Genomic DNA, 11602 nt, shown 5'->3' with positions numbered 1-11602 from the left:
CATTTTGGGTGAACAGGAGGACCAGGAACAACCAAATTCATTTTATATTTGCACAGATGGGACACTTGCTGGAGAACATCAGACAAACAGTGAACCACAGGAGGGTCAAGACTAGGCTTGGCAGTCGTAGTGCCGGCGTCTTGACACTGCACTTTTGTTCACCCGTGGCAAAAAGAATGAAGTCATAGTTGGGATACTTTTGGTTGAGTTTAGCTCATGTGGTTCATTGAAAGAATTCCGGCGTAAGGTGGCGGTTTTCTTCGGTCCTCTGAGGGCAAAGCGTAATTAAAAAGCCATGCTCTCGCAATCCATACACAGCGGAGTCTACCATAACGATGATGAAACTTGAGAGCAGAAGCAAAATTAGTCTCTTTAAATATGCTCGATACAGCAAATATACTGTGGCCACAAAGCACACTGAGGAATTATGTTCGCTTAGAAGCGCATGGGCGCAACAGTAACGGGCCCCGAAAAATGATACTCTCTTTTGTGCTGGACTTGATAGCCGGAATAAATATTTTCTTTGAGTTGGGATTGGATGAGTGTTGTAGGCGACCGGACTGATAAGGAATAATACTACGGGAGTCCTTCGGTGTAATTTGATACCCCCGTGTGATAGGTCGGAAGGTGAAATACCATGAAAGGCAGTATTGTGTGTTGTATAAGTGCCTCTTCACACCAGTCCAAGGAGAGAAATGCTTCAGTTACAATCAGGCTTCCCACACTGCTTCGAGATGACTGGCATTTGAGGAGATGAAATCACTTACGAAAAGCTTAATACACAACAAATCCATACCCTTTGTTTTATACATCAGAGTTAATATTTGTCATTTATATGCTTACTCCGTATATGCAGTGCCTGGTCCCGGCTGTTTTGGACACAAAACTCATTTGTTAACATTGAAAAATGCAGCGGCCCATCTCTCGTTGGGCTCAAAGTATCATGTACAACGACCTCAGGATTTTTTAGCCTCTGGAGATCCTTAGAATGTATATCCTCTGAGTAAGAGGCAGAGTACCGACATATCACCGTTGGATGGGGTCGTGCACCGTGGCAGGTCTGCCTGGTGGACATACACCAGGTGCCATCGCCGTAAATTATTTTTGAGCTTGTCCGTAGATTTACTACGCCATCAAGCTTTGCATCCTCAGTAAACTTTAGGTAACTCAGTGGAGCATTTTCTGGGCTGAATAGCCTAAATATCTCAAGGAACTTCCCTAACCCAACTTGTATATTGAACTAACCGTTTTGTTGTGTCAAGCATTGGACTATAAGTATGTGCTTTTCAGCAATTCCGAAACAGAATATACTCACAAGTAGCAATAAAACAAGCACACAACTTGCGGAGAAGTAGCCGAGGGCCAGCTGAGTTCAAGGCATTTTCGAAGTCAAAATCCCTGGCCTCTGTATTTCTGCTTCGTTTGTGACTTTAACCCTTCTCTAAGGCTAGAATGGGCTCTCCACCCAAGATCAATTCGTGGAAAAACCATGTGGAAAAGGAAGCATACGCTAGTCCAGTTCACCCTTATGGACCACATCTAGGCTATTAACGACACATGTGCCAGGCTAACGGAGGGCCTTGTGTACAATTGGGTGCGGTCACATGGTCTGTGGCCTTTGAGTTGTTTCACAAAAAGCACGATAGCTACCCAGGGATGATTGATATCGACACAGAGAGAAACTTCCCTTCTTCCCGAGATTTAGCATCCCTTCAAGTGTTTGCGGACGTAGTGGCGGTATAAGCTCAGCCATATCCCTTGGGATGAATATAGGTTTATAGTTGCCTTATTCCGCTTACTATAGCTGCATCATCCGCTTTCCCTGCCACTTTTACTTTTGATTTTGTATTCTTGATATACATTAGAAACCACATACGCGACTACAAGGCTATGCATATGTTTCCAATGTTTTGTGAGGTTTTCCGTTTAAGTAGAAAGTTCAACTAATCCCCTGCCTGTCGGGACATAGTGCTACATACCACTAATGTGCGTGTATCAGTGCTCTAGCAGTTGGACTTTGAGCTCGAATATCAGAAGAGAAGGACCCTACTAAGGTTGGATATTACACCTTAATAGATTACAAGGTTAGATGCACCTTATATGAAACGAATATAAAAACGAAGCATATCAAACTGGGGAGACTTGTCCGTTTATAAGGTTCTTGGTGAGGTTAAGCGGAGAGAGGCCGGATGCAGAGTGTTCTCACGGCAATATAATCGCCCTGACTTGCTTCTTGTTGCCTATGGCCTCATGTTTGCCCACGCTACATCAAAGGGACAATGCGGCGTGTGGTTGAGACTGGCTGTGCTCGTGCGTTGAGCCCGCCTACGATCCGATGTGTCATGTTTGTGTGGTTGACCGTGTTCTGTTCCCACATGTCGTTGCAATGAGTAACACGTGAAAAAACAATGTTAAATCACCTGTCGTTCTTTAAAAGTTCACGAAACCGGAGCTGACCTTTGTTGACGTGTTGTTCATCAAGGTCATATTCGTGTCACGACGGTGATTGTGGGACAAACGGAACAAGATGGGGATGGTTGGTGTAGGTGTGAAATCGATTGGGAGAGTATTTAAGCGAAACGGTAACCGTTACACATGTACTTTCCAGAATCCTTTAGTTAGCTTGGTCATATCTGAACACCGAATGGCACAGAGGGCCAGTTTTGAAGATGTCAAAGTTGAACCAATTTTACTGAGAGAAATAACTTCTTCAAAACGAATAGAAATTTGATAAACTAGCGTAGAAGTGCACGTGAGCGCCCGCTAGAGTTGGTTGCTTGACTCGGTCTAATCTGCCCAGTGGCTCCGCTCATACGCTGATTATAATGGCTATAAATATAGCAGAAGAACTGTTAAAAATAGTCTTTTTAACTTCGCCTTATACGTATGCTCACACCGTCCCTATTTTCACAATGGGGACTCATAATCGCATCAGCGGAAATCAGGTTAACCAAACAATAACGTAAAGAATTTTCAAATGGATGGGCTAGTTATTTTGGCAGTCTGGAAGCCACGGGGATCCCTGAAATCCCGGACCTGATTTTAACTTGCCTGCTACTGTTGTTCGGTCATCACGTGTTTGCCCGTGCCCGCAGGCAAATCGTGTGGACAAAATTAAAACAGATTCCCTCAGAGCAGTGGTGAAATTCGTATGTTAAATTCACATATACACACTTCCTTCACAGTGTGCAACGTCAGGAAACACCTAAGCTTTGCCACTGTCCCCAGCCCCAAACTCAAGTAGCCTTATATCCTCGGAAGCCAAGCCACCACCAAAGCCACATACATACGTGAGGGGGGCAAAGCAATACCCTAGGTTTACAGGTACGCTAGCCCATCGATGAGAACAACCTTGATTGTCAAAACTCAGCTGCATAAATCAGTTCGACCTGGAAGGACTCCTGCACTCGCTAATGTTCACTCTAACTATTCACAAGATGCGCTCCCGAGATGTCTACCATGTCGAAACCTACTTGACAATTCTTCTCGTCAGTTGGTCTTCCGTCTACGTGGTTGTGATGTTCCGTCCACTCGATCCGCGAAAAATAACGCAATATTGACCGTTCTCAATGCTCGTTTGTACACCATACCAACACATCCAGCAAACCGATCCACAAAGCTCTCAGTAAAGTCAATGCTGGTTAAAATGGTCGCTTGTGCCCACTCAAAGTAGTTTTGTCTGCTCCTGTCTAACTTAAGAGACTACAAAAAAATCGCCCCAATCTCCAGAAACTAGAATATTGGCAACCGCAATTTTGATGCGCTTATTAAGGTTGCAATCTTAGCAAGACGCACATTTATGAATGCGACGTTCCTTCTGACAGCTGTTCAACCTCTCCAACAAGCACAATTACATGTCCAAAGGTTCGACTTATTTTGTACTGCTCTCGGGCTCCTAACTAGAGTTCATCGAGACGATGATGTGGGACCATGTGGATTTGTAATCCTTATCATCACCATGTGCCATTTTGCCGCCTATTCACTCAGCACTCTCGCTTATTCATGAGATACTGACATAACTTCCCTGAAGCCTGGCGCTGAACATACCCACCAGCAACCAGATTCGGTGCACTTTGTCAAACCCATCAGATTGCTATGGTGCTAGCGCAGTGCACACTCTTCACTAAATCTCGTGGCACCGTGCTTTGGATCGTCTTAGATGTCTCCCTTTGGGGATGCATGCATCCCTATCTAGTATCCACTGAACTGATCAGCCTGTTCTGTCATCCTCTTGCATCCACTATTCTCCATTTAATTGAAACTCTCGCAGAACACTTCTGACAACCGAAGTTCTGTTGCCAAAAAGAATAAGGGAATGTTCATGGTGGAACCATAAGAAGCGTTTGAACTTTTCACCATCTGGTCTACCTGGATCGACCACCCTGTTCTAACATCGCTCAACCTGGTATCGCCAAATCTGCAACTATCTCATCCACACCCAACGGACCTGAAAACAAGGAAAAATACACTCATTTTCCGCGGTATGTTGACTCACACGGATGGCAAATCAGAAGCTCATGACTGGTCTATAGCTACACTTTCTTCCAGAGGTTATTCATACCTCGATCGGTGGGTTTTAGAAACTCTGTGTCAGTGTTTGAACAATCTATTGGTTTCATCCATTGGACCATTGCTCTCTTGAAACTGCATTACTCTCTTAGTATGAAATAGTCTAATTTTATTTACTTTCACACTTAGATCACGGTACCGCATACCAGTCCTATCCCACCCCATTTGTTCGCATTTGCATATTTCCACACTCATCTCTGATTTCAACAATTAATTCTGCGAGGCACACCATTTTTACACCTACTCAACGGTGCCCATTACTCGCCCAGCCAAGGATTTACAAACGAGTTACCTTTTCTACTATTTCCATGCAACAAAACTCAAAAACCGGCACTGCATGCGGTGTTGGACAGTTCTTTCGGCAGATGAAAGTTTTCGAATGTGTATTTGCACTCAAAAACCGCGACCTCCGGTAGCAGTCAACTCAGTAGTTAGCCCGGTGAGCCCTGAACAATCGTTGCCTCCTAAGAGACCTGATAATTACTCCTTGTATGAAAAAGGTTTAGTTAGTCGGGAGCTTATTGTCGGTCCAATTGATATACTGTACGGACAAGGTAATATGAGTCGTCTTTAATAGACGACAGGTTTTCTCCCTCGGACAGCTATACACGCCAGACCCTTGGTTTAGCTCAGATCAGTTTTTACGTGCACTTGTTCTCTCGACGTTTCTACCCAAAGTTGAGACTTTAAATCGGCGTGCTACAACTTTTTCGAGATTCGTATTTCATTCGAATGGAGGCTCCTGAGAGATAAGTGCAATTTTCATCCTGGAGGCCTGGGTAACGCCTCAACCAAGTCTATCGATCCCTGAATCCATGATATCGATCGGATGAATTCGCAGCCGACTGCTTTTTACCCAACAGGCAGAATCACGTCCATCATTGTCTGCTGGTCCTCAGGTATCGGAGCTACAAACTCGGCAAAGTGACAAGTATATGGGGAAAACGAGTGCGAATCTCGTTCCTCTCTATCAGACGCTGGCCTGACCTTGACTGTGGGAATTCTTGTTTGTTTACACCGTGCTTCCTAAAATTCCCCCATCGGGTACAGTTCGATTTCAAATAATCGCCTGGAATGTCCGGTCGAGGCAAGGGTGGCAAGACTCATTCTAAGGGAGGGAAGAAGACCAGGTCCGCGCGAGCGGGCCTCCAATTTCCTGTTGGTCGCGTGCATCGCCTTTTGAGAGCTGGTAACTATGGCGAGCGTGTTGGAGCCGGCGCCCCCGTCTACCTAGCAGCTGTTTTGGAGTACTTAGCTGCCGAAGTATTGGAGCTCGCGGGCAATGCTGCACGAGATAACAAGAAAACGCGAATAATACCTCGTCACTTGCAACTGGCTATCAGAAATGATGAGGAATTGAACAGTCTTTTGGGCAAGGTGACAATCGTGCAAGGAGGAGTCCTGCCAAATATCCAGGCTGTTTTGTTGCCGAAGAAGGCGGCTATTGTTGGTAAAAAGAGCCAGTCCCAAGAGTATTGATGATTTAAAACATTTATATGTGAAATAGATGTATTTTATGTCCTTTACTAGGTGTTTTGGCTGCTTTGGGGAGTGACAGGTACGTGTCCGCTGCTTAGGAGTCCCCGGACATTGCCTTAGTGCATCTTCAATAAGAGAACGTCTGGTGAAGTGGAGGACGCGTTGATGAATACCCGAGATTTTCTTTAGGAAATATGCTAGCAGTGGAGTACTGTTGGGGAGGGCTGACATTCAACTGTTGGTGCTCGGAAAAACCAGCCCTAGAAATGTACGAAACACCGAATGTTCCCGTAATCCTGTTGCAGGGGTTGTAGCCTTCCTAATTCTGGCATGCGCCGCCTGAAGGAGTTTCTCAACACTGATGCAAGAAATACCGAATGGGGTTTAACACATTCAGTTTTGCCCGTTTAACTCACGCGTTTCGCATCTTTCACACGTTTCTTCTTTCACGCGTTTTCCGCTCAACTCACGCGTCCGGTGGTGCAGCGGTTTGAGTTGGATTTAGTTGTCATTCTGGCCACAAATACCTTGGGCTCCTCCGAATGAGGGCTTTTCAGCCATGAATATTTCACCTTTGTTTTGTGTGGTAGAATTTCCACCTCAGTGGTGTAGGTCGTACTGTGATAGATCTTTCGATAACTGGGAACTGCAGTTTAGACACTAGGTTAACTGAGTCTTCAGCCTACAAGTCGACCCTTAGGCTACAAGGTTATTAATTAATTTAGATTAAGACCATGGTAGTATACCTTCATCATATTTGACTAATGAACCTGCGCAGCACCAGTAGAACTCGATGTTTTTCGAGTGATTAGTGCATACAATAACCACTTTAAATCAAAATTGTTTTGCTACCAGCGACTGCTTTTTCATGCGTAGTCCGTCGTCACTACATTAGACTCTTCCATTGTTTTTGGCACCTGCAGAATATAAGCGTGTCTTAGCTCCCAGTATCCGTATGGTACTTCTGTATAGTACTCTGCCGTCTGGACCAGGGCAACTTGGCAGTATCCCAGCGCTCGTGCTTCCTGGTGGCATGCGGCTAGGCTCCGAATGGGTATTACAGCTGAACGATTATTATTATTGTTATTGCTGTTATTAATATTAGTTCCCGGTATCATCTACATAACCTAAGGAAGCTAATTGAGGTCGGGAGTTTTGGTGCAGTTGATATGGGACCAAACTGACTGCTGCACTACCGGTCATACACGGTTATACACAAGGGTGACAAAAAGGAAACACGTTGACAAACGAGCAGGCAGACAGCTGGGTCACCGTTACTGAGACGGCTTTAGTGTCCAAACTGCGGCTTCATTCATTATATAATAGACGTTGTCTGTGGTGACAGTAAATACGAAACGGTAATATGGTGGAACGAAGGAGCATGTAAATCAGACAAAGAATGTATGAACGCCATTGCCTTCACTGGATGAGGTACGCGTGAACTCGTTCACATGTGTGCAATCACCACAAGGAGCCAGATGTTGGACGGATACAATGCCTTCTTGTCCGCTGGGAAAACGGACACTGGCATAATGTGGATTGCAATCATAAGTCTGACTTCCTCAGCGATTGGTTCATACTTTGAGGCATGCTCAAAGCTTTTCAATAAAACGTCCTGGAGTAGTTAGCCAAGTTGGTATAGACAAACCATAGGATGACCGACGTTCAAACCGAAACATTCTTTCATGTGGAGTGACAGTCCTGGAGACGCAGAGATGGGACAGTGTAGAGTGTAGAGTATCTGATAGAGCAGACCCCAGCGACAGGTTTGAAGGCCTTCCGTCTTGAGTCTGAGCTGGATTGTGTTCCAAAGTGTCCCGTTGAAGCGTTCGACTTGCCCGTTCCCCTTGGAATTGTAAGCAGTTATTCGACTGGTGCAAACTCTGCCAAGTAGGAATGTGGACAGTTCGTCAGGTATGAATGAGTGTCGAAACTCCGAATGTACATATGCAGGCACACCAAACAAAGAGAATAGTTCAGGTAGACATCGAATAACGATAGATGCACATGTATCTGCACAGGGAAAGGCAAACGGAAAAGGGGACATCTCGTTGTCGATAGTAAGAGGATTGAGACGTTTAGAATTAGGCCGAGAACGAGTTAGAATAAAGTCTAGATTTTCGAGGATAAGCAACGTTTTACTTGTCTAAGAACAAGTGTACATGAGGTGAAATGTACATACAAATTTTCAGTACGAGTATGTGGTAGGTATAAGAATAAGCACACAAAACTCATGACATTCACCCCGACAGTGTTTGAATAGGCACATATGAGCTGACGTAGACAGGAGGTGATGTACTGAATCAAGCTTCTCTGTTCCTCAAACTGGAAGGATGAATGCGTCGCTGTTCTAGAATTCCAGGATAACTCGGTTGGTGTTCGGAGGACGGTACCGAAGAGGATTCAGATGCTTGAGAGCTATCGGGCTGACGTCCGGTTATTTCAGTCGTATCTGGGTATTCGGCATCCCGATTGGATTGAGACAGATTGAGAACATTGTCAGTTGTATTCTGAACCGCCGGGGCTAGACGGCGAAGGGACACGGTTTCGGCTCTTCCGCCTCCATGAGTAATGTGTGCGTAGTGTGGGTTGCAGTTCAGAAGGTCAACTTCTACTAGTGGTTGGTACTTGGATGACCTATCACCTCGTTGCAGCAGAACTGGACCAGGGGTGGTCAACGAAGATGGCAACGATATTCCAAATGTTGAGCGACGTGCGTATTGGAACAAGCGTTCGTGTGGAGTACAGTTAGTGGCTGTACATAACAATGACCGGAGGCTGTGTAGAACATCAGGGAGTACCGATTCCCAACGTGAAGGCGGGAGATTGTGAGATTTCAGCGCCAAGCTTATTGTTTTCCAGAGGGTACCGTTGAGACGCTCAACTTGACCGTTACACTGTGGATTATAAGCCGATGTATGACTCATAGCAACACCTTTTTCCAGAAGAAAGCTATTGATCTCAGACGACATGAACGATGAGCCTCTGTCGGAATGGATATAGGCTGGCATTCCGAACAGACAGAAGATTTGTGTGAGACAGTCAATCACAGTTGCCGAGGTCATATCCGCACACGCAAATGCAAATGGGAATCTAGAGAACTCGTCAATTATAGTGAGTAAGTAGCGGTTGCGTGTATTAGATGGCAAAGGACCTTTAAAATCCAAACTCAGACGTTCAAAAGGTTGTGTTGCTTTAATGAGTCTACCAGAGGATTTCCAAAATCTTGGCTTCAGTTCAGCACACACTTTGCAGGAGGAAATGACGCGCTTGACATCGTCGACGGAGTAGGGGAGATTCTTGCAACGCACAAAATGAAACATACGGGTAATGCCTGGATGGCAGAGGGAGTTATGGAGCTCTCCGAGTTGGTTATTGCTCCCCATGGAAGCACATACGTTTCGTGACAGAGTGTCGGCGACATGATTGTCCTTGCCAGGTCGGTATATGACATCATATTTGTACTCGGACAGCTCAATCCTCCATCGTTGTATCTTGTCGTTTTTCACTTTACCCTTCTGTCCACCGCCGTACATGAATGAGACTGAACGCTGATCGGTGATCAGTTTGAAGGGTCTTCCGAGTAGATAATGCCGCCATTTCCGGATGGATTCAACGATAGCGTAGGCCTCCTTCTCGATGGCAGAATGATTCTTCTCGCTCGGATTGAGTGTCCTCGAGAAAAAGGCTACCGGCCGACGGTTTTGGCTTAGGGACGCGGCTATAGCCACATCGGAGGCATCCGTTTCAACAACCAGAGGCTCGTTATAATCTATTGTGATTAGTGTAGCATTTTCTAGTTCGTTCTTTAGGTTGTCGAAGGTCAACTCGACGTCGGCAGGTAGGGGAAAAGTTTTATTCTTTACCAGTTTGTTGATTTTGTCGGAAAATGAGGATATCCAATGAGCATAATATGCAAACATACCGATGATACGTTGCATTTCCGTGGTAGTACGCGGAAGAGGTAACTGACGGATGGGTTCCATGCGTTCAGGGTCTGGTCTAATGACACCCTTTGAAACCTCATAACCTAGGAGGCGGATAACTTTTGAAGAAGTGACTGTTTTGTCATCATTAAGAGTGATCCCATACTTCCTCGTAGCTCTCAAAAACGACTGGAGATTGAGATCGTGTTCCTCTTGGGTCTTGCCACAAATAGTCACATTGTCTATGTAGGCATACGTGCTTTTCAGCTTTTCAGTCGTAATGATATTGTTAATAGTTCGCTGAAAACACGCAACACCGTTTGTGACACCGAAGGGTATGCGACGAAACTGAAACAGGCCACCACATGCTTCGAATGCTGTAAAAGGTTTGTCGGATGCCGAGATGGGGACTTGATGGTAAGCAGACAAGAGGTCTAATGTACTATAGACTTCGTAGTGCGAAATCTCCTCAATCATTTTGTCCAAGCGTGGCAGAGGGTAAGCGTCCAGATATGTGAACCGGTTGATAGTTTGGCTGTAGTCAACAACCATCCGGCGTTTGTGATTGATACCCTTAGTAATCAAAACCTGCGCTCTCCAGGGAGACGTTGACGGTTCGATGATGCCTTCTTGCAATAAGCGGTCAACTTCGGCGCGAATGAATTTTTCATCATCCGGATGATGCCTTCTTGATTTGGTTGCAACAGGCTTGCAATCTGGAGACAAGTTGGCGAAAAGTGATGGTGATTCAACGTTTACAGCCGTCAGGCCGCAGATGGTGAGCGCATCACGATCCCCGCCGAATGAAATTTCTACCTTGCCATGTAGACCTAGAAAGTCATGCCCGAGTAAAACGTCGGTGCAGAGGTTTGGCATTACAAAGAGCTTCAGTTCACTGTATGAGGTATCTCTGTATCGGACAGAAACACAAGCGTAACCAGTCGTTCGACAAGATAGGGATGTAGACGCCATTGTGACGACTGAGAAAGTTGGATAAATTTTCCAATTATGCAGTTTCACGACCTTAGCGTTAATGAAACTGCAAGAACTCCCTGTGTCGACCAGAGCACGGAGAGTGATGCCATTGACTTCGATAGTTGCGATGGCATGCGCCAGGCAGGTAGGAGCTGCTGCAACGAATAATGACGATAAAGTAGGCTTTGTTGTACAACTTGTGTGGAACTTGGAGGTATTTTTTGAACGGCACACGCGGCGGAAGTGACCGCGTTTACCACAAAGATTGCAGACGGCTTCGCGAGCGGGGCACTTTGGACGAGGATGTGCATCATAACCGCAGAAATAACATGTCTGAATGGATTTTACAGCAGCAGTGGTGGGATCAACACGCAGTTCGGGATTCTGTGAAATGGGTGGAATCGTAGAGCAAGATATGGGTTCGTTACTAACATATGACTGTGACTGTTTGTGAGCCAATTCGAGGGATCTAGCCAGCTGATATGTTTGGTCCAGAGTGAGTTCGCTTTGTGCTAGAAGCTTCTCGCGGATGGATGTGGACGCCAGGCCATTAATTATAGCATCACGCACGCACTCATCTTGATATTCAGTTGCAGACACAGATTTAAACTCACAGTCTTTGGCTAATGATTTCAGTTTTTGTACGAACTGAT

General features: G+C 45.5%; 3 protein-coding genes across 3 annotated transcripts; 2 read left to right on the top strand and 1 right to left on the bottom strand.

The window, feature by feature from the left end:
- Nucleotides 1-3340: 3340 nt before the first annotated feature.
- Nucleotides 3341-3673, top strand: T265_05016 (hypothetical protein; the record flags this gene model as incomplete). Its single annotated transcript, XM_009169906.1, has 1 exon — nucleotides 3341-3673. One exon carries the CDS (start codon nucleotides 3341-3343, stop codon nucleotides 3671-3673), a length of 333 nt encoding a protein of 110 aa, XP_009168170.1.
- A 1970-nt stretch (nucleotides 3674-5643) lies between these two features.
- Nucleotides 5644-6048, top strand: T265_05015 (hypothetical protein; the record flags this gene model as incomplete). The annotated part of the gene is made up of 1 exon (XM_009169905.1): nucleotides 5644-6048. One exon carries the CDS (start codon nucleotides 5644-5646, stop codon nucleotides 6046-6048), a length of 405 nt encoding a protein of 134 aa, XP_009168169.1.
- Nucleotides 5679-6010, bottom strand: T265_13661 (hypothetical protein; the record flags this gene model as incomplete). Its single annotated transcript, XM_009169918.1, is given in 2 exon segments — nucleotides 5679-5854; nucleotides 5869-6010. Coding segments are annotated over 2 exon segments (315 nt in total), but the record flags the coding sequence as incomplete, so codon positions are not given.
- Nucleotides 6049-11602: the final 5554 nt, after the last annotated feature.

This window comes from Opisthorchis viverrini (assembly GCF_000715545.1).
Source record: "Opisthorchis viverrini unplaced genomic scaffold opera_v5_88, whole genome shotgun sequence".
Lineage (NCBI taxonomy): Eukaryota > Metazoa > Platyhelminthes > Trematoda > Opisthorchiida > Opisthorchiidae > Opisthorchis > Opisthorchis viverrini.
Note: the sequence above shows the minus strand (reverse complement) of the source record. Positions and strands in the feature narration are given on the sequence as shown.